Source organism: Echiichthys vipera (genome assembly GCF_963691815.1).
Source record: "Echiichthys vipera genome assembly, chromosome: 1".
Lineage (NCBI taxonomy): Eukaryota > Metazoa > Chordata > Actinopteri > Perciformes > Trachinidae > Echiichthys > Echiichthys vipera.
The window spans coordinates 26,781,465-26,808,266 of NC_139826.1; the positions used below are offsets into that span (position 1 = coordinate 26,781,465).

Consider the following 26,802-nt stretch of genomic DNA (forward strand, 5'->3'; position numbering starts at 1 on the left):
TAGGAGTTTACATTTATTCATGGATTATTTATTTATTAAAAAATTTATTTGTACATTTATTTATACATTTATGGAGACTTGAGACATGTAATAGAAAGTCATTAGTCCTCCATAGCACTGACATACAAAGCTGAAACCATGCTCTACATCACCTCTACCAAAAGCAAGTGTTTCCTTCTCTATGTGATCATTTAAAAATTACATTTTGATTTATTATCTGCAATGCCACCAAGCTGATTAGAAAATGTCATGGGGGTGAAGAAACTTGTTGATTTAAGTTAGTGCAGTAGTCCATTTTATTTATGTAGCCCCAAATCATAAATTTGACCCAAAGGGCTTAACAGTCTGCTAAGGCTTCAACTAATACGACACCATGTGTCCTCAGACCCTCGACTTGATATCAAAGAAAGTTCAATTCTATTCTGTCCATTTTTTCCTGCTGTATCGCAATGTGTGTGACATAATGAGCATATTATTACACATTGCACTGGTGTTTGCAATATTGAAAGTGTAGTTAACTCTCTGTTTTTGTTTTGCAGCAACACTTCACTGCAGAGGTACCACAATGGCAAGTGACGTGTGCAGCCATGTAAAGGTGGTTGTTCGGGTGAGGCCAACCAATGAGAGTGAGAAGCGTGAAAACTGTCGAAATGTGGTACAGGTTGTTGATAACAACATGCTCATATTTGACCCCAAAGAAGAGGACCCATCATGTTTTGGGTCTCAAAGAGTACGAAACAGGAACGTGAACAAGAGGGCTAACAAAGACCTTAAGTTTGTTTTTGACCATGTCTTCGGCGAGAACTCTACTCAAACTGACATCTTTGAGAGCACCACTAAAGGAGTGTTGGATGGGGTGATGAATGGATTTAACTGCACAGGTAAGACATTCATATTTAAAAGCTGTGTGTTAGAGATGGACCAGACTGCCAGAAATATTGGCATTCCAAAATGGCAAAAAGTAAAGTGAGAACATAATTGAACTCTATTCAATTCAAGTTTATTTCTAGTGTCACATCCCAACAAAAATAACCCCAGGACACTTTTTATTTAGTGTAATTCTAGGCCACGATCTATGATTTATTAAGACCCAACAATTCCCCTATCAGCAACAGTGTCAAGAAAAACCTTCCTTTTAACAGGCAGGAACGTTAAATGGACCCTAGGCTCTATGGTGGGTGTCCATCTTGTCTTAGTCAAATGCAATAATGGGATATGAATGCATACAGATGGAGAGAGAGACAGAAGGTCCACGGGTATACGTGCAAGCCGAAATATTTGAACTCGAGCAATCAATCCTGCGCAAGTTACATTGCGTGGAACGAATTTACGCGGCATAAAGTGAATTCAAGCAGCCGGTGTGAACACAACATTAGAGTAAAGTAGGACTGCATTAACATTAGTAACCCAATTCTGATATGTTTTTTTTTTTTTACGATCATTTACATGCAGCAAAGAGCAAGGTCAAGGACCTTCAGCCTCTTTACATGGGGCGACTGCTCTAACCACTGTTCCACCGGCCGCCCCCAATTCTGATATGTTTAACAGCTGAATGATTCTACATTAAGATTATATACCACAAACCACACCTCACCTTTCATGGTTTCCTTTAATATTTTATGAAGTACAGAGAAAGGTCATGGCAGGTTGTTTTTTTTCTCAATTACTCATTCCCTCACACCTTTGGTGTTCACACAATCTTTGCATTCCTGCTGATCCATAACAATAGTGTGTGGGTCAAGTCATGTTATACTGCCAGTTTATGGAAATGCCATGCAGATACTACAGAAAGGAGAGATTATGTTACACTTTATTATGCATTTATTGCTCATGGGTCATTACTCCTTTCAAGAGGCTGAGCACCAACAGCATGCAAGCACTGGCTGTTGACGCAACTGTAGCTGCTCTGCCTGGCTGTGGTGATCGAAGCTGTGGGTACTGTTATTGCTCGTACTATGGCTGCATTTTGTAGTTCATGGTGGTACAGTTATGGCTATGGTAGCTGTATTGTGATGATTCTTTACTGCTCCTGACATTTGCCAAGAAAGCATTGTTATGCCACACAGGATTTGAACCTTGTGCTTCTATCAGATATGACTGATGTGTTACCAATACACCGCAAGAGTTCAGGCACTTAAAACTAATGTTTTACAGCCATAATCATACCAAAGCAGAGCCATGGATAGGCGATCATCCCATGGCTATAGTCATAATCACAGCCCTGGGATGTCAGACACATCAGCAGTTGGTTATAATAACTCCATAGCTCTACTACTTATCTATCTAGCTGCACTGATAAAGATGTGAGCCTAAGTCAGCCACAGCTGAGGATGTACCGACTCTGGCTGTGGTCAGAACCCGGGCCGGTCTAATAAATAATACTCTTTCATAATACAGCTCTGCCATCCTCTGTGAATCAGAGGGGATGGAAAATGTCATGCAAAGTAATGCTTGAGTGTTGTGAGGGAAGGTAAAAATAGTTCATGAAAAAAGTCCCACCATGATCGTATTGGGCTCTGTAAAAACTTGAGCTAGTCTGCTGCGGCAGTAAAGTTTTAGATTTTTGGCCGTCTCTCTTGCACCCTAGCATGAACAAAGTTCAAATACAGAACCCCTCTAGCACCACTTTAGAGCTGTATTTTTATTATTAAAAAACCTTTCTCAACATGGTTGGCTGACATAGTACCGTATCATTAATTGAAATTGCTAGCTGCTGTTAATTTGCTTTGTCTGCTCCAGAGTTCACTTACTGGTCACCAGCTCAAAATGCTGTGCAGTTCCAGTGTTTTAAATCATCACAAATGGGAAATTTTGACAGTTAGACTACCCACTGTAAACAGGTCCTGAACACGGATCCACTAAAAGATGCCTGGATCAGCTGAAAATCTTGATCCTGCTGAACAATATTCACTGTAGTTGACAGTTTATTAGTACAGTGAATGCAGTCTGGATTACCACAGTCCTGCTATAAATCCTAATTTCATGAAGGTTATATTGTTTTTTGTTAAAACTGTTTTGGAAAGATCTTGATTCAACTTTACTGTTATTTTGTAGGAAGGTTATTGTGCTGTTAAACTGAATTGCATTATACAGAGACTGTTATTGTCATTATTAACCAATACAATTCAACAGCGCCACAAACTGCTGCTTTTGAACCTCTCAATCAGTTTCAACAAAGACTCAACATTATAACTTTATGATTTATTGCAGGATTTGTCTATTATACAGCATTTGTTTGCACTAAGTTAACGTAATAAACTTTGCCTAATCAGACAGAATCATAAACTCATTATACTCCAATTCCATCTCCAGTCAACTCAGTGGAGTGGGCCGATTCTAAGGTCTGGACCCAGGAAATAAACTGGATACTGGGTGAATACAGGATGCAGAATCCTAACCTTTGTCACCTAGCTTACCTTAATTGAATTGCACTATGTAACGAAATTGAGTATGGTTCAGTGGTGCAAGTTTAAAGCTTGTCATTTAGGCGGTGTTCTGATAGTATCACATAAGCCCACTTTCAAATATAGGCTGAAAAAACTTTTTTGTCAGTTAAGCTCACCTAAACCTGGCTTTTCAGTGCAGCTATCATTTTGAGTATGATATCTTTGATGCTTCAATTTTTCACATTATGGTTTGTGCTTATGCTATATCTAAAGTAACAACCGTTGTTGTTGCTGTCGTTGCAATAAGCATTATGATTATTTTCCTATACATGTTTGACTTAATAGACATTTGTCTTTCAATTGCAGTGTTTGCCTACGGTGCTACTGGAGCAGGCAAGACACATACTATGTTAGGCTCACAAAATGCCCCTGGGGTCATGTACCGCACCATGACAGAGCTGTTCAAACGCATGGATGATGCCAAAGACGAGAAGGAGTTTGCTGTTGCATTCTCATATCTTGAGGTGACTATTTGAATACTGTTTTTCTGTTTATTTTGTCTTTTTGTTCTTTGTTTTAATGCAGAACCGGTTAATTTTTTGTATCAAAATGATTTTCAGACATTGACTCCTATCCCTTACAGGGCTTTGATTCAAGCATACATTTTTGTCTTTACTGACTTCTTGGAATGGTTTTGATGGATTTGCAGTTGTTAGCAATTATATTTGTCATTTGTTTACAGGTTTACAATGAACAGATCAGAGACTTGTTGGCTAATGTAGGCCCTCTTGCAGTCAGAGAGGACGGCTCTAAAGGAGTGGTTGTTCAGGGCCTCACATTGCATCAGGTTAGTAGCAACATGTATCATACAGACTCCCCCATAGCATCATGGAGCATATTAAAGGTGAATTCTTTTGTTACTGTTAATTCATTACAGCCAAATTTAGAGTTTCCTCAGTCGCTTTTGCAATGCATTATATAATGTTTTAAGTTAGAAAATAATTTTGTCTTTAAAGGTTGTTATGTTGTTATTTTACTATAAAACTGGGTTACATATACATACTTTAATGTTGAACAAATGTTGTCTTTTACCGGGTCACATATCATCTGTAATGCTTCTTCTTCCGCTTCCTCTTCCTCTTCTTCCCCTTATAGCCCAAATCTGCAGAGCACATTCTTGAAGCTTTGGATTCTGGCAATCGCAACAGGACACAGCACCCCACTGACATGAATGCCACCTCTTCCCGGTCACATGCTGTATTTCAGGTATTTGAATCCTGTGTTTCCCAAATCCCAAGGCACAGCAAGGTAGCATGATTTCATTGCATAAATAGGAAACTATAAGGACAACAATTAACCATAGAAGATCCTAAAGAGAAGAAATGTAAATACAAAAGCTTAAGACTATTCCCACTCCCCAATTTCAAGAAGACTGTTATTATGATAGTTTAGTCAAAATTATTTGAAGTATGTTGTTTCACTACAAACAGCTAACAATGTCACACTCCTTGATAGTCTTAAATTGACAACTGTGTGTTCTTCTTTTTTCAGATATATTTAAGACAGCAGGACAAAACCGCCAGCCTCAATCCTAATGTTTGTGTTGCTAAAATGAGCCTGATTGATCTGGCAGGCTCAGAGAGAGCCAGCGCCACCAATGCCAAAGGGGCACGTTTGCGGGAAGGTGCTAACATCAATCGCTCACTTCTTGCCCTAGGAAATGTTATCAATGCTCTTGCTGACCCAAAGGTGAGTTTATATTACCCTGCACTACATAGCAGAGTATACTGTACATATCATACATCTTTCAAAAATACTGTAACAACCACATGAAGGAGCACTTTTTACTTTTATTAATTGTTTGATTGATCATCGTCAACAAGGATACAGATTACAATTTAGACAAACAAAGCAGTGTTCAAAACATTTGTGCCAATATTTCTGGTGCACTGCTTAGACAAGCTGCACAATGATCGTTTTCCCATACATTTATGTTGGCCCATCATGCAAAATAAGGGAAATAAAACAGAAGAATGTAATTAATATTTATAGTGTTTAAATCCATATCATTTTAGTATTTATCTAATGAATGATCTGGTCATATAATAGTCAAAGGAAGTACATGGACATTTTCAGGACCAGCCTATGTTGCAAACACTGTTCATATTTTCCAAGATCATTAAGCCCCAGTACCAGGATGCCCACTCATTCCTAGAAATCCTTAATTGTTTTGGGACTCTGGAAAACAACATGTGGACAAGTTCTAGTAATAGAGAAATCTGGTAATTGAGAAACTGGAAGACTTGTTCTCCCTTTAAATATTTTTGCTGGGGCAATCTGTGAGATGCTTTAGTGACAGCTAGAAGTTAAGATTAGTGAGATACTAATGGGAGTGGGACTTTGAACATGTATTACTGGTAGAATAGTCCAGACAGTACATGGCAGACATCACAAATGCAGTGAATGCAGAGTTGAAACTAACAATGTTTTGTATTTAGTGTTGTTTTTATGCTTGTATGTAGTCAGCAAATTATCAGTCCATTTGGAAACTTTGCATGATGTTCTTAAGACTATTGTGGCTATAGGTGTATGAAGTTAAGCACTAGCCTCCATACAATACAGAGCCTGGGAAGTGTTAAGTCAACTGAGTATTTGGGTATTATTTCGACCAGTTGCATACATTAACCTGTCAAGCAGTCTTCTCATTTTACACACCAGCCTTAACAGACCAGGCACAGGCAGGCCACATGCATTTCGGAAGTGCTGTGCAAATGTGCCACGGCCATGTGAAATGTGATCCTTCCTCAACTGGTTACTTAATTCTTGCATTAAAACAGTTAATGTCCAGTTAGTTTTATTAATCACCTAATCATTCTTAGGTGGTGCCGTCGTGGATGTGGTTGATCTGCTCAAACTGCAGTGCCCACGACAAATCCCCACTCCTTCCCTACCCTGTCCCTGTGGCTATTGGTGCTGCAGTGTTTACTGTTGGTTGACAAGGAATTCATGCTGTGGCCATTGTATACAGGGAAGAATGTCCCCACTTGTGTCTGCGCTGACATGCCATTCGTTTGAGTGAAGAAGTATGTCTGCTACTTCTGTTTCGGCTCTTCAGTATGTCATCTTCATGCTGCGCTGCACAGGGGATTTTGTTGTAAGTTGTTTGCCTTAGGCGATGTCCAAACCAATGCGGTTACATTTGACGCAGCACACTTCCTCTCCCTTTTGGCCTTCTATCCACACAAGGCCAGTCTTCCCCATTCACAAAAAAGGACCAATCCTGCTAAATGGTGCACCGTGAGCTAAGCTTTTTGAAAATACCGATGTTTGTTGTTTACGTATTATGACAATAGGTTGTTTACTACTTTTTTTTTAAGATAATTTTTTTGGCATTTTATCAAGCCTTTTATTATTTAGGACAGATAGGAAATGGAGGGGGGGGGGCATGGCAGCAAATGGCCGCAGGTTGGAGTTGAACCCGTGGCCGCTGCCTCTAGTATCTTATGCTTCTTTACAGCGGGCGACTGCTCTAACCACTCTGCCACGAGCCGCCCTCTTACTACATTCTTAAGAAGCAGACTATCCGTCACTTTGTATTTAAATAATAATATGTATACAGTGTTCATATTTCACCCCTGGAATTACTGTTAGCCTTAAGTTGACAAGTAGCATTTACAACCTGTTTTCAAAAGACTTATTTTATGCTTAAGCAGTTGTCCGACAACGACAACAAAAATACATTAAAGCTTGAATTTTGTATTGTGTTGTCTGCTATATTAAAAGCAATGCATGTGATCATGATCATAGAGAGTAGAAGTTGAAAGATCAGTGCCACATGGTCAGCATAAGCATAAATAGGCCCCTGTGTCAAAGTGGCACTGGGTTCATTTTAAAACCAACAGTTGTTTTATGTGGCTGCTTCACACCTCCCATTCACACCAGTCCAGGTTCCTCCATTCACCTGTATGTTGCATTTTACACTAAACCTGTGACTTATTCACCATGATTGACTAAACAAATGGAGTCAAAACGAACATTGGAGTTTACTTTTAGATATTGTTTTTTCTGAAATAATAGGTTTAAAGGCCTGCTCTTGTTATAAAGCAGTTTTTCCAAATTGGCAATCCTATCTTGGAACTCCCTGGACCTGACATGAACTATAACTAAGGTCTCTGAATCCAGATGTAGGCTTAGGGCTTTTCCAGGGAGTGCACGCACAGCTGCTAATCCCAAAAGAGATCGGTTTACACTCTTTTGTTACTTAACTTTAACGTGACTTTCTGCGATCCCAATGCACACGAGATTGTGACTCGCCTAAGCAGCTGCAGTCTATCTAATGCTATTATTATAGACTGAGACAGACCAGGTGCAGAAAGTCCACAGTGTTGTGGATGGCTGTTTTTTGTTTTAACACTCTGTCCTGAATTTTGTCACCTCACCTGTTAAGTTTATTGGTCCCCACCAAGAAGTGCAAAATGACAAACCTTCCCTTGTGCATCTTGTCCAGATGGAAAATGCATATTAAGGCACACCTCACATTTGTGCTCTTCTGCATACCACCTCAATAATGCACTTCTTCTTTCTTCTTCTGATTTCAGTTTGTATCATGTCTCACACAAGTATAAATTCTCCAAATTCTGTATTTACTTTTGTTTTTCAATTTCAAACTTTCATTAGATGTATTTTCTAAGTAAACTGAATGGAACCACAAGGTTGTTTTTTTTTGTTCAGTTTTCTGAGCTACGTGTTTGTGTTTACTTAAAGTGCACACAAACATCAGAATTGTGTTATTTCTGGGCTAATACTATCTTTTCTCATTTGTTTTAGAGAAAGAAAACTCATATACCGTACAGGGACAGCAAGCTGACACGGCTCCTTAAAGACTCCTTGGGGGGCAACTGCAGGACGGTTATGATTGCCAATGTTAGCCCCTCATCCAAGTCGTACGATGACACCCATAACACACTTAAGTATGCCAACAGGGCCAAGGAAATTAAGTCCTCGGTTAGTATTGAACTTTTTTACGTATTGCTTTATAATCATTAATTGTTATGTAACATTATATGATGTGATTCTTGAACTACAGATGTATGAATACCTTTGTAATCACTATCATTTTTTCTTTACCATTATCAGCTGAACAGTAATGTTGTAAGCCTGGACAGTCACATTGGCCAGTATGCAGTGATATGTGAGAAGCAACAACAAGAGGTAATGTGAAACGACGAACACTACGATGCTCTTTTTTATATTCAGTGAATATCCATATCTTTTCCTCATACTTAAAAGTTCTCATTAGAACAGTCACCATGATCAGTTGTTCATTTTTGACAGCTTTTTCAATGTTCTTTTGAATTTCTTAAGATTCAACGGTTGAAGAATAAATTAAAAGAATATGAAGAGAAGAACAGGGTGCCCGGGGCTTCTAATGTGATGTCTTCCCAAAAGCAAGCAGAGTTCAAAAGGTAAGCATGTGTATAAGTGTGATTCAGAGTGTAACCTAAGACATCAGTAGTTGTTTCTTTCTGTGTCATGAACTCCTTTATTATAAACATTGTAATTGGTATACAGAGACTGATTGCAGGCAGAAAGAACAGGTAGTCTGCATTTGCCAATGTACTTATACAGAAAGAGGTGGGACAAAATAGCGACACAGAAATATTGTTCAACTATTGATCCATTTTCTGACACTTAACTTGCCCTAGGTCGTCGTTGTAGCAGATTAAGACAGGTAGCCTTTATTTGAGATAAGCAGAAGCTCCTCTCCCTGCCCACTTTTTCCAAAGTTTCCTAGGGGTTCCCAAGGCATCCCCAGGCCCAATGGGATATATAATCCCTCCATCGTGCTCCAGGTCTGCCTTGGGGTCTCCTCCCAACTGGGCTTACCTGAAATTCCTCCACAGTTATGAGCATCCTAATCTGACAATCCAACTACCTCAATGGGCTCCTTTCAACGTAAAGGAGCAGCAGTTCTACTCTAATATCCCTCTGACTGTCTGAAACCCTCTCCCTTTGTATCATCGATCTAATTATTAATTTCAGTACTAGTCCAATGCCACACTTGTATTACGTCCTATAATATACCGATCCACCTGTCAATGATGAACAAGAAAAAATATATTTAACTTCTGTGAGTTACGGCAACGACTCATTCCCAACATGAAGGGCGCAGTCTATCTTTTTCTAGTGTAGTGGCTTCATACTTGGATGTGTGTAACGTTTGGCTGCAGACCACCCAGTGCTGGTGAAGATCACAGTTATATTGAGTCAACTAGCTAAATGCTCTTTGCTAGACTGCACCTATAAATGATGTCTGTTCATCATTCTCTTTATGGTGACCTATAATGTTTTGTATAATAACTTGATCATTCTGGAGAGATGAGTGACTGAAAAATTGCAAATTATTTGGTAGAGTTTGGATAGCTGTTTTTCACCCTTTACATCAACACAATTGGTTAAAGTTAAAATGTAGTTTTTTACCAGGTGCAGCATTTTCAAGGCATATTGCGATAACAAAATGTTGTTTAAACAGAAGCAAAGCAACTGTGTTTGTTTGTTTTTTACTCATAGCAGTCCTACATGCTTTGACTGGTAACTCGAAATGTCAGTGTGGATTTCATTGGTTGAAAATGGCAGCTGGTGTTTAGTTATTTGTTTGTGCTGCCATGCACACACACTCTCAACACAATGCATTAGTGGTGTTTTTGACAGCTGACCTACCCAGGGTGTAATGGGAACAAAGTGACAGAATTGATAATTCAATGCTACTTCTGCCAAAGATGGTCAGTTCCTATACATATAAACACATGTAGTCGACCTGATATATTTTACTTTTTAAACAGCCACTTTTTGTTACTCCTATGAAATTCTACCCCAGGAAATGCACTTGAAACATTATGGCAAACAACATGTCTTCATAACAGTCTAATGTCCAACTGTATCATCATCTTTCAAAAGGAACCTAGTACTAATACTGTTTCATGGAGAGACCTTCACAGAGAGGATTTTCAAATATTTGTGTGTTTGTGCTAGGTGTTTTTGGAATTATAAGTGCAGTATCATACCAGCACCTATAGTAGCATATGAGCTCTGCATAATACTAATATATATATATATATATATATATATATACATATGTTTCCACATTCAGTCCTGACCTGTAGTCAGTAGACCTGCATAGAGCAGCCAGATACTAAAATATTGATAAGTGTGTCTGTAATTAATTTAGCTTTCAGACAAATTTAATGTGAAGAAAGTATTATTCTTTTAAATGTTTTATTTTTTTTAACAATTTAAATCCCTACTATTTCTCTGCCTACATGTTATTTAATAGAAACAGGATAACCTATTCAAAAACTTTTCATAGGACCGGATACTTTCTAGTCAGGGACTATTTTACTTATTGGATTAAAAAACAGGTGTTTTGAGGCCCAAGAGTCGGGATTGAAAAATTCAAATTAACAGTTTTGTTTTTGAGGGTAGAAAATAAATTTTCTACTTGCCACAAATATACAGTTGGTTCCTCTGTGTATAAAAGTACATTAGTGCTAGTAGTTGATATAGTTGCTATAATCAACATTAGATGAACTATCTTTTATAAATGTGGAGGTTTGAGTTGATAGAAAAAGCTCTGCAGCACCTTTTTTCAAATTCAATTGAGACATAAACCTTTATTTCTTTTACATGAATCAGATCAACCACATCCCATCTAGTCATCTTTAAGGCATTCAGTGGCATCTGTCGGGGTATTTGGGGCGGGGGGACGTGGAAAAGCTGAATGAGTCTCACTCCCACACATTTCATTCACTGGCATCAGAATTCACAACTCGCACAGCGAGAGGCTCTGAATAGAGGCTGCACGCTTCTCACGCTATTAAAAATTCAGCAGTCTAGCAAGGCCACAACGTCTCCTACGTCACTGGAGTTACATTGAAGAGTGCAGTCACATTTCAGCGACAGCTCTCCAGTCTTATTTACCTGCATGCCTCTCCTTTCTCTCCTCCTGCTTTAACTCAACCAGACAGCCACTTGCATCCAATCTGGATATCACCTCAACTCTGAATATATATCATACATCATATAGCTAAGAATATCTTGCTCTGTCTGACTAGAACTGGTAATTTATGAATGCTCTGGATAATATGAAAAGGCACGATTTATAATGCAAGTATATCTATAATAAGTATATAAAACTCTAGCCTTAAAGTAATTAATTGTGGAAAATACCATAATTAACCATGCCAACATTTGATGTAATCAATTGTTTTATATTTAAATATCATTATTAGCTGTATTACTCCGTTCAAACTCGCTGATAAACTATTAAATATCTGGTAATGACCTTTGTAAGATGTGCTAAATGTGTTGTAAAAGCTGACGGCACAGCAGTTAATATACATTTGCTCCTTACATGTGGCACACCACTTCTAATCACATCTGGCTTGAATCCCTGTGATGATGGTGATCTATTGGATTGCATTATACTAAGGTGTTTCTAATATGCTGTCCCATGTGCATCAGAGCGGAAACAAAGACCTTTCAGTATATTACCGTCCAAAACAACAATACTACAGCCTCAAAAGTGGCCAGAGTGGAATGGATGCCTTAAGAAAATGTATTAAAGCTTCTGAAATTGACCACAGGTGTTTACCTATATATTTATTTGAACTTTAACCATATGAATTACAAACATATTTGCATGTTATTGTTGCGTGACACTTTTGTTTGTTTCATTTGAATCACAGATTGTATTAAATGAAACAGCCAGAGTGAACTTTAGACCATTTCTATAAAGTTTGACATTCACTTTTGTTAAGTTCAAATTTCCTGATACAGCCCCAAAACTTGTAACATTCAAACATCACTCTCTCTCTCTCTCTCTCTCTCTCTCTCTCTCTCTCTCTCTCTCTCTCTCTCTCTCTCTCTCTCTCTCTCTCTCTCTCTCTCTCTCTCTCTCTCTCTCTCTCTCTCTCTCTCTCTCTCTCCCTCTCTCCCTCTCTCCCTCTCTCCCTCTCTCCCTCCCTCTAGGGTGTCAGAGGCTCTGCAGCGAATCTTCTCGGGCCGGGCCCAAATCAGGAAAGAACAGCTGGATCTGGAGAGACAACTGAAGGAGAATGAGCTGCGCCAGCGGTACAGTGAGGAGGACAACCTGCAGGTCCAATATTTCTGTGCCAAGGAAAAGACTGAGAAGGTAGCTGATGCTTACACTGCTATCCACACGTTCCACAATCCCCGCAGAAAAAACGCTGCTGAGTCATCATTTCAGTTCTCTCTTCTCTGTAGTTGTCTTGGCCTCTCATTTATGCCACTACAGGGTAGGGTCAATGCTCCCCAGCTCACGGCTCCCCTCTAACATTTGAGTCCCAGTATTAGTACCAGCTGTAAATGCCATTTTAAGTATAAAAAAGTGAATTACCAGGAATCTTCAGAACCAAACTTTGCAAACAAACTAAATTATAGGAACAAATTACCTGAGAGTAGTGCTTAATCATCTCTGCCTTTTTAAAACTTTTATTAAAAAATAAGAAATTGTCTCAGATTTACCAATGCTTAAAATGCTTAATGTTTTAGATCAATCCATATTGCTTGACTGGAGCCTGGTTACCATATTGTTGCAGCTATAATTGTTGTTATTTAGTCCACATACCCAGTTAATAGCGTGTCATATTAATACTTGCACAAACAATGGGCATGATGATGAAAGCTGTCATGATATCCCTTAAATGACGTTTGTTGTTTGTCGCTTTCAATAGGCCACTTGTAAGCATGAGCGGAAGATTGCAAGCTTACGTACTCAGCAGCAACACATTCGCAAACGTCTGAAGGAGGCAGAAACACGTTTCCTGGACAATGATGGCCTGCTTCATCGCGTCGAGAATGAGATTAAGCTGCTGAAGTCAAGTGATCAGACTTCAGAGGTAAGTAGAATTAATTGATCCTTTCGCATTTACTGGTGCTGAAAAACAGCTGAGTGATTGACTGTTAAATTTGTGTTTTTGTTGTGCCCTACAAATTCTGTAAATGAATAGTTATACAGACTTTTCACACTTGTTTCCCCAAATCCTTTTTATTTTATGATTCAAAAAGAATGTATCGCCTCAAGCTTTAGTTTAACCTTTATCTCTTTTGTTATGATAATTGAACAAACAAACAAAACAACATTTGCAACTGACAATGTCAGATTTTGGACAATAGATCAGTAGAGGCAAACCGTGAGTAAAACTAGATACTAAATTAGATAAGTTGTGGACAGGATGAAATAGTTTAAGTTGATGTAAGAAGATAAATTAGCATGATTAAACATAGAGAAAAACTTCACAATGTGGGTTACATCCTTTTTGTTTGTTTATTTTGGAAGGTAGGCTGTGTCTCTACTGGTGTCGTGACTGTCTTTGTTTTCTTCCCATCTGTTCTCCCAGTAATTAGAACCGTGCTCATTTTATTTCTCCGGCTCACTCGTAGATCACTGAAGAGAATAAATCAATACCCTTTACTCATCCCTCACACAGCAGCCAGTTACCTAAAACCATGGCCATGTTATTTTTTTCTTCTTTATCCTTTCTTCCAGGAACTGACCCAGAACTATGACGCACCCACCGGTCAAATGTTCTCTCTGCTGTTGTTTCGTAGTTTCTTTACGTCAGAGGTCTTTTTTTCCTCTCTCTCACCTCCCTCCCTCCTTTACCCTGAGCAGACTGCTTTTCTGATAAAACATGGATGAAAAAAGAACTTTTCATCCTCTGTCTCGTATCCTGACCCCCAACCACATTTTCTTTCTGTTAGTTCTGCCCACCAGAGTGCTAATTCAAAATGCTGTTATGTTAGAATGGCTATTGCCGCCTCATTTCTGCTCTCTGAACTCACTTCTCCCCCTTGTTCAGGTGTTAGATAAGGGCCTACATTGTCACAGACTGGAGCTGCAGGTTAATGATCTCAAACAACACATCAGGCAGATGGTTGAGCTCACTGCACTGCAGGATCAAGAGAACAAGCGTATGCAGAGGTAGGTTGACAATACCTGGAACCAGTTGTCATTGAATTAACTATTACTTAGCTGAATAAATTGCACTTCACCTCAGTGTAGCTTGAGGTTTTTCCTGGATGAAATGTCTCAATGATATTTTTCCTTTGCATTACAGAATGGTAAACATCTTGTTGCCGGCTTATAACCGGCACTTCTCTGCGTTGCGAGAGGCTGGGCAGGTCACAGCCGCAGATGAGATTGAGAACCATGAATTAGAGCACCTTGTCTTGAGGGAGAGAGGTGTAGCCTGGGCAGACCTGGAAGGGGTGGGACAGCAGCTGAAAGGTGAAGGAATTGAAGAGTCACAGGAGACAAATGAGGTGGGCCGTGGCGAATTGGCCCCTGTCCTGTCTTTCTCACATCTTCTATACCACCAGAGTAGCCCCTGCAGTAAGTCATATCATCCTATTTATTCTTCTGTTGTTTATTTAGCATTTTTTTTAGATGGTTTGGATAAAATTGCCAAACTAGTGTTTAGAAAAATGTGGGAAAGGAAAACTATGCATATTTATTTAACAATTAATATGCCAGTTATTTATTATTATTATTTTTTGCATTTTATTGACAAGTTGTTTTTTGTATAAAATATAAAACAAAGTTAACAAGAGACCATGGATCACACTAGTTGCAACGCCGGATCAGCCCAGAGGTGTAAAGTGTGTTTCGGCACCCTTGCTAGGACCACCTTCATCTTCAAACTTATTCATCACTTAGTTTTAATATCAACTTCACGCCTGTAAAGTTTTGTGACTGTATCTTGCATGGTTATGGGACCAGGACCTCACCAATCTTTGAACTTGGCCTTAATTTGACCTCAACTACACAACTGTGCAGTTTTGTGACTGCATCTTGCTTTGTTGCTATCGTGCTGACAAGATATGTCCACAGACAGACAGGAACAGAACACTTGGCAAGTGGTAGTTGCTACTACAGCAGGTGTTTCCAGGATTATATTTTGCAATTATGACACACACACAGACTCACAAGATGAAAACAATATCAGCATTGCTGTTGCATCTGTTTAAAATGCCCATCACACAGTCCCAGTACCCAAGTTTCTTTTAAGAGAAAAGTAGAAAATCCTCATATTTGAGAATCTAGAACCAGTGCATGTTTGGCATTTTTCCTTGACAAGTTAATTCAAAAAAATAAAAATTTCCATTATTTTTTTCTCAATCAATGAATCCATTAATGATTACAGTCTTAAAATCAACAACAGCAATGTAGCCTGACTTGCAAGATGTCACTTTGCTTGATAAATGCAGGAAGACCTGACCACATGGCCAAACAAAAACATCAGATGTTGCAGTAAGGGATGACTGCACATAATGAAGACATCTACTTGGAAAATGTCCATTAAATATTATGTTATAAATAGCAACTAAGATTATGTACCACGCCTCCTAAATAAATTAATTGAGACTAGTCGGACCAAAAAAAATAAATCACACATGCATACATCAGCTGGTGATGGTAGGAAGAAATATTGAGAGGGCGTCATTTTATGGAGGAGGATTTCATGGGGAGGCAGGTCGCCCCATTAATTACATATAAATGGTTTGTCCCCCTCAATTAACTCTATCAAGTGCATGCACACCCCACCCCAAGAGAGAGAAACCTAGCAGTGAGTAAATCTGTCACATCGACCGTTCTTAACATTTTTTTTAAATATATTTACTTTAAGTTGAGTTCAGGCCAGGCATGAAGCACTGCAATACAACAGCATATTCATTTTATGCCAAACTTGTTTTGACTTTATTGCGCAACCTACAATGTTTTATTGTTTTGTAATTTTAACACAATGTTAGGTTGGGTTTTTTTTTGTATAATTCAATATAATATATTTTTGAAAGGGGGGACATAGGTGCAGACTTGGTCATATCTACCATTTATAATTTAAACCAGTTTTGTTTGTTTGCTTTTTTACAAATGACCATTTCTGTTGTTTAATCATAATTACAGCTAGCATTTCCCTTTCACAATGCACTGTTTTGGTTAGGATATTATGTTAAGTGCCAAGAGGTTATTACAGCAGCTACATGGAGCTTGTTACACACATAAATAGATCCTGTGCACAGGCTGTTTTTTTTAAGGCAATAATTATATAATTGTAGTGTCTTAAACATATTCCCAGTCACCCATTCACAAAATTAATTATTATTATTGTTATTCTAAATTAATAATTACCCCCACAGGCATCATCTAAAATGGAAAAGTGTGTGTGTAATTTTCCTGTGATTAAGATTGTTTTTTTAATGTGATTTAATTTCAATATATTAAAAATAGTTGACACGTGGATGTAAGATAGTGTTATTTGTGTCCTGTAAGTCAGTTCAGTGAGGTCCAGTGTATTTGGCTTTAGTTCTAGTGTATTGTAGGACTCATGAGATTACACCGTTCATTTTTTTACTGTCATCTCAGTATGAGCTCAGAGCACCAGACCCTCATGCCGTATAAGCCATGACAGACAGTGGAGTATGAACCAAAGCTGGCTAACAAGTCTCAATTACGATGATAATGTCTATCATTTGTGAGACCGTAAACTCTGCACCTGTCCATCTGGGCCACTGCTGGCTTGTTTCAAATTGTATTACATTCAGTATTTCTATGAAAGTTTTTGTTCAATTTCTCTTGAACTTATTGTCAGTAAAACAAAGGATTGGACAACTCCTGAATACAGATATTAGTGTCAGCCTCCTGTGATCATGGATTAAAGTTTAAAAGATTATACAATGTTTGTATCGGACTCAAAACGCTTCCTGTTGATATTCATTATAAATGACAGCTGTTTCTTCACACTCATTATTGGGCCTCATGTCAGAAAGTGACCTTTAGTGATAATGTAACATTTTGAATGGGAAAAAAAACACAACCGGGGTGCAGAAACTTTTTCAAGCTCCCTTTGTTGTTGTAACTGTGATGTGTTGATATTGCTTCTCCTTGAATGTCTTTATGATTTTGTTACTCAGGTTCAGAAGGCCGCACAAAAAGAACATCGCTGTGCAATGCTGCCTCATCACCATCAGGTAAATCTACCCTCCTCTCCCCCCAGTCATGCTAACATACTGTAGTCATTAATTTAAAAACCCTGCATGCCTGTTAATCCCCCCTCCCCCTCAATCATTCACTCCTCTCCTTGTCACCTTTCACTCAATCCATCACACTTGCCCAAACACACTTTGAGAGATGGTGTTACGTTTTATTGAAGCAGAACGCACACACGTCATAAAGTTGTGTTTTTAATGTGCCATATAAATGTTCAGTTGTTTTGCGTAAGCCTAAATTTCCACTTTGCCGTGTTGCTTTTTATTTGCTGAACGTGTTTTTAGCAGTTTAAGTAAAAGGACTTGTTCAGAGTAGTAAAATAAACAATAAAAGTCAGACATGTAATATAATTTGATTTATAGTTGTGCTGCAGACATTCTGTCCTGGCCAAAACATGAATAATGAAATGATGTGAATACTCACAATGAGTTTTATAGAGGGAAAACTGTACACATGGTACCTCTGGGGAAATGTAAAACAAAAACCTTTGTGAAATATTGCAGTTCATATTGGCTGTAATGATATTTACTACAGGTGGTCTACATTTCATTGAAACATATTGTGGGAAATTTAACTTTTGAAGAAAATACTGCCAGATGACCAGAGTTCCATGAATGGAAATGAAACACTGCTATTAAATTTCGTGCAACTTTTTTTTTTTAAAGCTCTACTTTCTGTACGGCCTGTCTGTCTGACCCTTCTTCCTCCGTGTCAAGCCAGTTGTTTTGATGTCAATTTTCCATTTGGTTATTTGCTCATAATTTAACTTTTCTCATGCTTCCCACACGTCCTTTGTGATTTAGAGTGGGGAATAAAGGCCATAAATAGACATAAATGAACATGGGTCATCAAAAGTACTTGACTTTATGAATGTTATGCTTCTTTTTTTCTTTCTTTCTTTTTAACTTAACGTTAGTAGATAGTCCCCTCTCTTTCTCTATCGCTCAACTTACACAGTATATTTTTGGGCTGTGCTGTGTTAGAGAAGGAAAGAGACCAAATTGTCTGCCATCACTGTTATACAGCACAGAGAGAAGTGTTCACACATGATGAAAGCCTCTCTCACTCTTTAATTATTGGGTTTCTGTAAAGCCTGCCAGTTGTCTTTATAAAAATTCTCAGTGTTTTAACAGAAATTAACCTTGATCTGTGTCTCAAACTATACCATTTTGGGTCCTTGAATTTGAGAGAATTGGGCCTGTAAATTCCTTGAAAAGCACTTGAATTTGATAAACATGAAGGTGTGAAAACCCTGTTTTTGCCGATAAAAATGTGGTTGTTTTTTTCCAAGTATCAACACCTTTACTCGCTCTAATTGTATTACTATAAATAATATGTTTTAGTGAAAAAAACTGAATGGACAAACTTTTGACACACAATAAAACTTTAGTTGGTGTTTGCTATCGCAGAGACACTCAAAAATACTTTTTAACTTCCACTAATAGAATGATACGTAATTACCAATGGCATCAAAAGTGTTTTGCTAGGTGTATATACTGTATGTTTGTCATTGTGCAAGAAAACATTACCAAAAAATGGATCGGGTCTGATCAAGAGCGGGGAAGTGGGTAGGAAGTAGAGAAGAGGCCAGACCCTTTACGCTCCTGTTCCGATTTGTCGAGGGCATCAAAACCGTGCAACATACAGTCACAACATTTTGTACTGTAGGTTTGCGGTTGAGGCCATGTTTTGAAGATGGGTGTCGGGCGTAGGGGGGTAGAGAGTAGGGATGGCCCCCCCACTTTACTCCCTGGTCGGATTTTGCATCGCTGCCGTTGTAATCCAGACCCAGAGGATCTCTAGTTAATCCCTGTTGTGAATAACAAAATAGTCAAGGGCATAAAAATAATATAGTTATCCACAACCTTTCTTATGCTAGGAATTTATGGTTCATTAAAAAATAAATTACAATGTACCTTTAACAATAGTAAACACAACTGCACAGTTACACAACATACATTGAAGTCTATAGACTTAATAGCTTTGTTATAGTAAATTACAGTATAGTATTGTATCACTGTAGCCATGTAGCCAGTTTAATCTCTAATGAAACCATTATTCTGTGCATCCTTCTCCATTATGTATTCACTGGCTCACACTGAAAAGCACCATGTCCATCTTCAGAGCAACCACTCATATATATATATATATATATGCACTCACTTTCGCAGAATAGGGTCAGCTTAATACATGTTGTGCAGCATTATGAGCCTTGCTAAATCACAGGACAATTACTGACAAAAATCACATTCAGTTAAAATAACATGGATGTTTTGATAAATAAGGTTTTTATTTTTGCATTCAGACAAACTGCTCTGATCTTATCCTGACGCTGTTTGCCAGTCCCTTACTGCTTCCTCAGCTCTTAATGGTAGTCACTGCAGCATGTTATGAGAAATAGCTCCACCCTGCAGCTTGCAAAGCCAATCAAATTTCATCGGTTTAAGAGAGGGTTGGGGTTTTGAAAGAGCATTAACTCTTTGTGGGCTGCTTAATAATAGCAAATCACACAAAAATAATCACTTTGAAGGAACACAACACAATTTAGTGTTAATTTAAAACGTGTCTACATGCATTTATTAATAGCTTCAGGATTTTTCATTCAGATACCTCCCACTGCCCCCATTATGCTGTTATTTTTATATTCCCATTCAATCCATCTACCTCTCAATTCTTTTATCTATTTTTTTTCCTCCTTAGATTTTTGCTTTCCTTTTTCCATCAAATATCTGTTAGTCTGGCATTTTCCCCTTCATTCTACCTTTCTTTACCTCCTATCCTCAAATGTTTTTCTCTGTCTAGCATCTAACCCTCCCAATCCCTCTTGAGCTTCATTCATGAAAATGCAGATCCACAGCAGGGCAGGAAAAAACGTCAACAGACGTAAACTCCCCTGCTCCACCAACCAGAAAAGGCGCACTATAAAAAACAGGCAGCAGCAACCAGGCGACCCTAATTCAGTGCAGCCTCCGCCAGAAATAGCGACTCATGCATGTATTAATCCCCTACAAGCCAAAAATATGTGATTGAAAGAACTCTGCTACCATTTATTGCTAGGGACAACTCTCTGCCACAGAAAAGGGCTATTTATCATTTTCTCCTCACTCTGTCTGCTGTCTGAGGTCTGACTCACACTTGCTAAATATTACATTTTGATATTTAAGGTAAAGTCAAATTAGTCATTCACCTTTGCATTCAGTGCCCTCACTTCCTTTGTGTGCTGGCATTTTTGCTTTTTAGCCCCCTCCCTAACCTCTACCACACTCCTGCAGGAAATGTCATGAGTGTAATGGTGTTCATAATGTGATGCAGACACCGAGATTTAACCTCATTCTGCTCTGCTACCTGGGCAAGTTTTTGTTGCTGTCGTATTTATATGAAGCTAGACAATGTGTCAAAAATGTACTGGATAAAATTTCTTGTATTAATCAGTATTTCACAAAATATTGATATTAACTGTGTACCCTTAGCTTTGTGTAACAACATCAGTCCTGTTGGGGAATTTGCTTGCAATAATTACCTCTAATTAATGCCATTTCAACCAATCCCTATGCTATTTGGCAGTGGATTACAAATGTTATTCACTATCTGCTAGTGTTAACTGTCTATTTTTCGACTTCTATCTGGCTACTCTATGCGGGTCTGGAAAATGACATTTACTCATTTATTGACCAACTTACAGTATCATGGGCAAAATCCTTGCTTGTATTTGAATCCTGAAAAAGTACCACTCTGCACTGCAGTCTCATCTTGTAGCTTGGCTACCTTCCAAAATACGTGTTCATACAGCTTATGAATTGAAAAATAAAAGCCTGCTTAAAGCGTTGGTTATGCCCTTGCATTTATGGGGGACAACAATTTAATTTTATGGGGGTCATTTTCAGAGCTAGGGATGCCCAATAAATCATATTTTTATTGCCACTGAGATAACAACTTGCACAAGAAACACGTCGAAAAACACGGCAACACATGCAAAAGGACACTTTTTTTGAAAGTTTTCAAGCTAGTTGAAAGATAGTAGCAGAAGATAATTGCACTTTAAAATGTAACCGGCGTGCCTTTTTTTAATTTTGCCTTTTGTGTTCGATAAAATATTGACAATAATTTCCTTTTTGGCTTTTTAATTCAACAAGCATTTTGTTTTATTTAGACGTATACTGAGAGCAGCAGAAAGGCAGAACTGTGTGCACTTTAATATCTATTTATTGCAAGTAATATCATCTTCTCAATATTCAACATTACTGCATATTTTCCTCATATGTTGCAGCCCTAGTAAACTTCCATGTTTTTTCCAGTCATATGTCAAGTCAAATACAATCGAACCTTGATATTACAAGTTCTTGGCGTACTATGTAAACAGGTAACCAGCTACCTGCTGTTAGAAAGCAGTGCAACGGAAAACTATTGTCACAAAAAGAGAAACTTTATTGAATGGCACACTGCTTACGGGCAGCAAAAAACTAAGTACCCTCTGATATATGATTAAAAACACTTAATTTTGAACCTTCAACATCTGCAGCAGCAGCACTTACATCTTTTCCTTTCAAAGAGCTCAGTCGTGTGTTTGAGCACCATGTTTTCCTCGGTTTAAAAAAAATAGAAGATCCAAGCTGTTGACAGGTAAAATCGTCAAGGTCTGGTCTATTTATAAAATACAGTGCTTTTTAGTTTAACAATGCATGTCCCAGCTCCATTCTGACATTGTAAAGTTTATATTTGCAAGGAGGGTACTATAATGTTTAATTGCCTTCTGTCGTGCATAATACTACTGATCACACTTTGATGTAACTTAAGGGAATTATTCACCTAATTTCTCTGTTGTGACATTTTTTAAATTGCACTGTTTAGCCTTTGGCTGGCATTTCAGCACTTATTACCGATTACTGATGTACTATGGGGGACAACATCATTTGGGTAGGGGTGTGTTTACTTTGCCCTCCTTACTTTTTTTAATTGGTTTGATTTGCTTTCATTTTCAAAGCCCCTTTTTTGTAAACAATGCATTGATATGTGCACTTCAAATATGGCTTATTTCAGACGCTGGCAGCTGCAAAGAAGGTTGTGTCACATTGTCATGTGACAAATGCTGTGTTCGTGTAGTGCCAGGGCCTTTACTCTGTCTAAGTGCTAAGATCAACTTTCTTCAAGCTCCCTTTATGACTAGATTTCTTTTAACCCTTAGTGATTGTTTGGTCTTTTAGGTGGAGAAAAACAGACAAATATGAAACCAGAACCACGTCCTAGAATGCCCATAAGGAGAAATCTGTCTGCATCACTGCCACCGCAAAGCCCACAGAACGTCACCAAGGATCAAGTGTTTGAGGAGGACATGTTTCCACTCCAGTGCACACCAGAGCCTTCTCAAAAAACTGTTCAGTCCCTGCCACAGAGCTCCTCCGGCACCATGGATCCCAACATGACATTTGAAATTCTGGACAATGATGATCAAACTGCAAGTAATGCAACTATCATAATAAGCAGTGGTAGTCCCTGTGGAGCATCGACGTCTACAAACGTCTCAGGTCCCAGCCAACTACTCCATCACGCCAAGGCGAATGAGGGGAACCAGATTCCTGCCAAAAGGTGAGAAAATATTTTTCTAACTTTTTATTTTATTCTAAGATGTTTGACAGTGTATTTGATTCTCTAGATATACTTCACTTAATTTCAGAAGATATTTTCTCCCTTCTTAGAGACAGCTAGACAACATAACAAGTCCATCTTAAGGCTGGCTTGTAATGTGGATTAAAATTTCTTGACTCTACACATTTAGTATATTAGTCATTCCATATGGTGCAGCATTTTAACACGTTGAAGTAGTTGTAAACGAATGCATCAATACACCCACATACCGCCTACTGCACTCCTGTGTCCCCTCCAAAATTAACTGCTACAATAGTGTACACATAAACAGGAAATATTGTAAGAAAGACTAAAGGAAACACTCCTCTTCATGGGAACTGAAAAACTTTGGGGGGATACTTGTTTTTGTATATAAAATGCTGTCACAGCTGTAAACAAAACTAATATCACATCACAATACAGCTGAAGACAAAAACTTTTATAAATCGCATTCAGAGGGGAAAAACTGCAGCAGCTGCCACAATGTATCGGAGCCATTTGTCGCATTTTCTTGCCTCCTGTTCACGACAACAATTTATCTCAACATGCATTCAGCAATGGAGAGTTAGCCAGGGAGTGTTTAGCCGCCCTCTTTGTTAAAGCACAACTATTAGCAGTGCAAGCAAGATTAGAACCATTACAATAAAACAAACCGGGGCGCCATGTTATCAAACAGGGCAACTGCACCATCAATGTACATCCTCCGAGTGTTTGTTTTTGCCACTGACAGGCTCAGATTGTTGTCATAAGTGTCAGCGCATATTTATGGTATATGAATTGCTCTACACGAAGTATACCATTAATTATGTCTCAATTCTGAGACTTTTTTCCTAGTATTAACTGCTATCTGATGACACACACTCACCTTTGTATTTCTCAGTTTTCCATGTACTTTAAGAAGTACATGGAAAATACAAAAAGTGAATATTTTCTGGTTTCTTTTCTCGTCTATCCTCTACTGAATATCTTTTCGTTTTGGACAAAGCAAGACATTTGAGGATTTCATGTTGAGCTTTGGGAAACACTGAACATTTTTCAACATTTTCTGACGTCATATAGACCAAACAACTAATCGTTAAATCAAATAACCGATCGATCAATCAACAATTAAAATTAAGGTTATTATTAATTGTCAGTAAGAGCGAGCAAGACGGAGGGTGTGAAGTTACTTAGCGGTAACATTGTGTGTGTCCGTGTCTTGCTTGCTACCAGCTGATTGAAGTGAAGGGAGTTAGTCCCAAAGCGAGCAGCAACAGCGGTCCAGACTCACCAACCTTTAAGGTGAACCAGCTTTTCTCATTTAAGTGAGAAGCCGCTGTTTTGCTCAGCTCCACCTTGATGTTCACATAAGGTTTTGGCCACCAGGCCTAAAAACTTTCCTGGGGAAACCCTATGTGCATAATGTATTTATATTTTATTTTACCAGCATCAGATATTAAGACAGCTAACAGCCATATATAGCATGACAAAAAATTGGTTTGCAAACATTAGTTGACGTTTGCTGTGCAGCCAGATTTCACAAGACTTTGTTGCTGAGGTGGAAACCGGTCTCGATCAAAGTTCATTTTCTCCTGCTTTGTCCGCCTGAAAAATGCCATTTTACTTTAAAAATGTTCAAGATATGTGGTTGGTGAAAAATTAGTTCAGTATTTATCTCACTGACTATGAGACTAAGGAATCGGTCATAATCTGCTTTCAGGTTTACTTCCCCCATTGTAATCAATACAGTCAGGGCCGCTAGTCTCCTACAGAGATGGGGCAGGGGCAAAACACACATGACACAGCTACAGGAAATTACTATGAGCTACGCTGTCTCGCCTCCTAAACGCCTCTGATATAACTTAATGCCAAGTCTATTTTTCCCTGGGCTGGAATCTGACAAATTAGAAACGTAATCATAATAATATATTTTATTTGTAAAGCATGTTACATTGTTAAAAACAATCACAAAGAAATGTATTAGTTGGGATAGTTGATGCTGATATCAGGATGATGTGATCTTGTATTTTGAAATACATAAACCGTGGAACCTAACCTTAAAACATTGATCTGCTCATTTTGTACCTGGAGGTGCCGTGAGAAAACAAAACGCTGCTTCAAATTTACGAGACCACAAATTTGTATATCCAAATTTCTGAATGCAGGTGCATCGAAACAAAGCATCAAATATCAAAACTTCAGATTTGTGTTCACGTGGCTTTTGCAATACAACCCCAACAAAAGTATTATTATAAGCTATTACGATTTTGAATACAAAGGGAAATGTTTCCTATGTGAAGTTCAAACAACAGAGTCGAGATGTCATGGTAACTTGAACCTCTGCTCTGTAGACAACAGATGCTGTCTTTACATGACGTTAGACGAGCCAACCCAACCTACATGCACATGACGTCTGCTGCACAAGGGAAGCGTAAAGTTAACTGGTAATGTACCTCTGTTTTTTTCTCTTATTACTATAAATTGTCTTATTTTATACTGGCAGTGGATTCAACACTCTACTTTGTTTGCAGCTAGACTAAAGCTGTACAGAACTGTCACCAAAATAACAAAATGAATAGCTGGTTCTGAGTGTTATTAAGAGGGAATTCAGTTATTGATGTCGATTACTTTTATGTAATTTTCTCTGTCCTTTTTATTCACCTTCGTAGCATTCAAGAAGAGGTGACACAGGATTTCTCTGCACCTAAGCGCATAAAGAAAGACCCCTCAGTGGACCACAAACCACTCAGAGTGCATCGTTTTGCTGGTAAGTGTCAACGCAGAAAATTGTTTTGAAGAAGACGTCCTGACACTTAAGACAGACTACATTTGCATTCTTAACAATTATTTTGTCTTTCCTAACTCCTGACTGTACCTGCTGTGTGTGTGTGTGTGTGTGTGTGTCATGCTTTTTATTTCTTCACATTTAGTAGTTGTGTTTATTCTTGATCCTATTCCTTGTGTGGTATCCGTCCCCAGGTTCAGAGAACCATCCTCGGAGAGTTGTAAGGAGCGTTTCTGAAGGAAATCTGCTTGTACCTCAAAAATCCAAGTCCATTTTCTATAAAACGTCCCAACAGTTCAAACGAGTGACCAAACGGATGTAACATCATACAATATCGTGTTTGAATCACGCCATTTTTGCCTTTATGAACATTTTCACTCTCCACCCTTTCCCAACTGTATTCATCTTTTAAAAAATATTGTCTTAAAACTTAAAAAGAACGTGTCCCATTGTGTTGGTATCTCCAACACGAATGCAAATGTAATAATAAGATGAAATCTAATACAAGTTGCACTACTTTGTTATTGTCCTGGATTTAGCCTCACTGCAGTGAAATTTCACTTGATGTATATAAACATTGTAAAGTTATTACTAATCTATTTAGATTATCCGATAGTTGATAGTTTAAGGACCGTTTTTTATCATTCAAGATTTATTTTAAAACACTCGTGTATAAAACAACATGTCCTGTGGATCTACTGTGTGAACTTTATGTACTTTGAACTATTCTCTTGAAAAAAATGTCAGTCTTGTAGGTGACCATATTTCCCAGGGCAGCTAATATCAGAAGATTATTCATGACTTAAAATGAAGGGGGGGTCTGAATCTGCTCTACACTGAGCTTTGGTGTTTCTGTATTTGTTTTATCTTTTTTTTTCTCTTGTACAGTTAACACAGGGTTATAGATATTTCATAATAAAAGTTCATGTAACAGAACCTGTGGCCGTTTTCCAATAAAAAAA

The 26,802-nt window shown here is 38.2% G+C and overlaps 1 protein-coding gene across 1 annotated transcript; it reads left to right on the top strand.

The window, feature by feature from the left end:
- Positions 1-565: 565 nt before the first annotated feature.
- kif18a (kinesin family member 18A) lies at positions 566-26,228 on the top strand (the record flags this gene model as incomplete). Its single annotated transcript, XM_083913085.1, has 17 exons — positions 566-881; positions 3,753-3,910; positions 4,129-4,233; positions 4,542-4,652; positions 4,938-5,135; positions 8,214-8,390; positions 8,523-8,597; positions 8,751-8,851; positions 12,414-12,576; positions 13,139-13,303; positions 14,267-14,388; positions 14,525-14,799; positions 17,379-17,435; positions 22,656-23,037; positions 25,407-25,499; positions 25,725-25,822; positions 26,035-26,228. 17 exons carry the CDS (start codon positions 566-568, stop codon positions 26,160-26,162), a joined length of 2,724 nt encoding a protein of 907 aa, XP_083769211.1. The 3' UTR covers positions 26,163-26,228.
- Between the last annotated feature and the right edge of the window lie 574 nt (positions 26,229-26,802).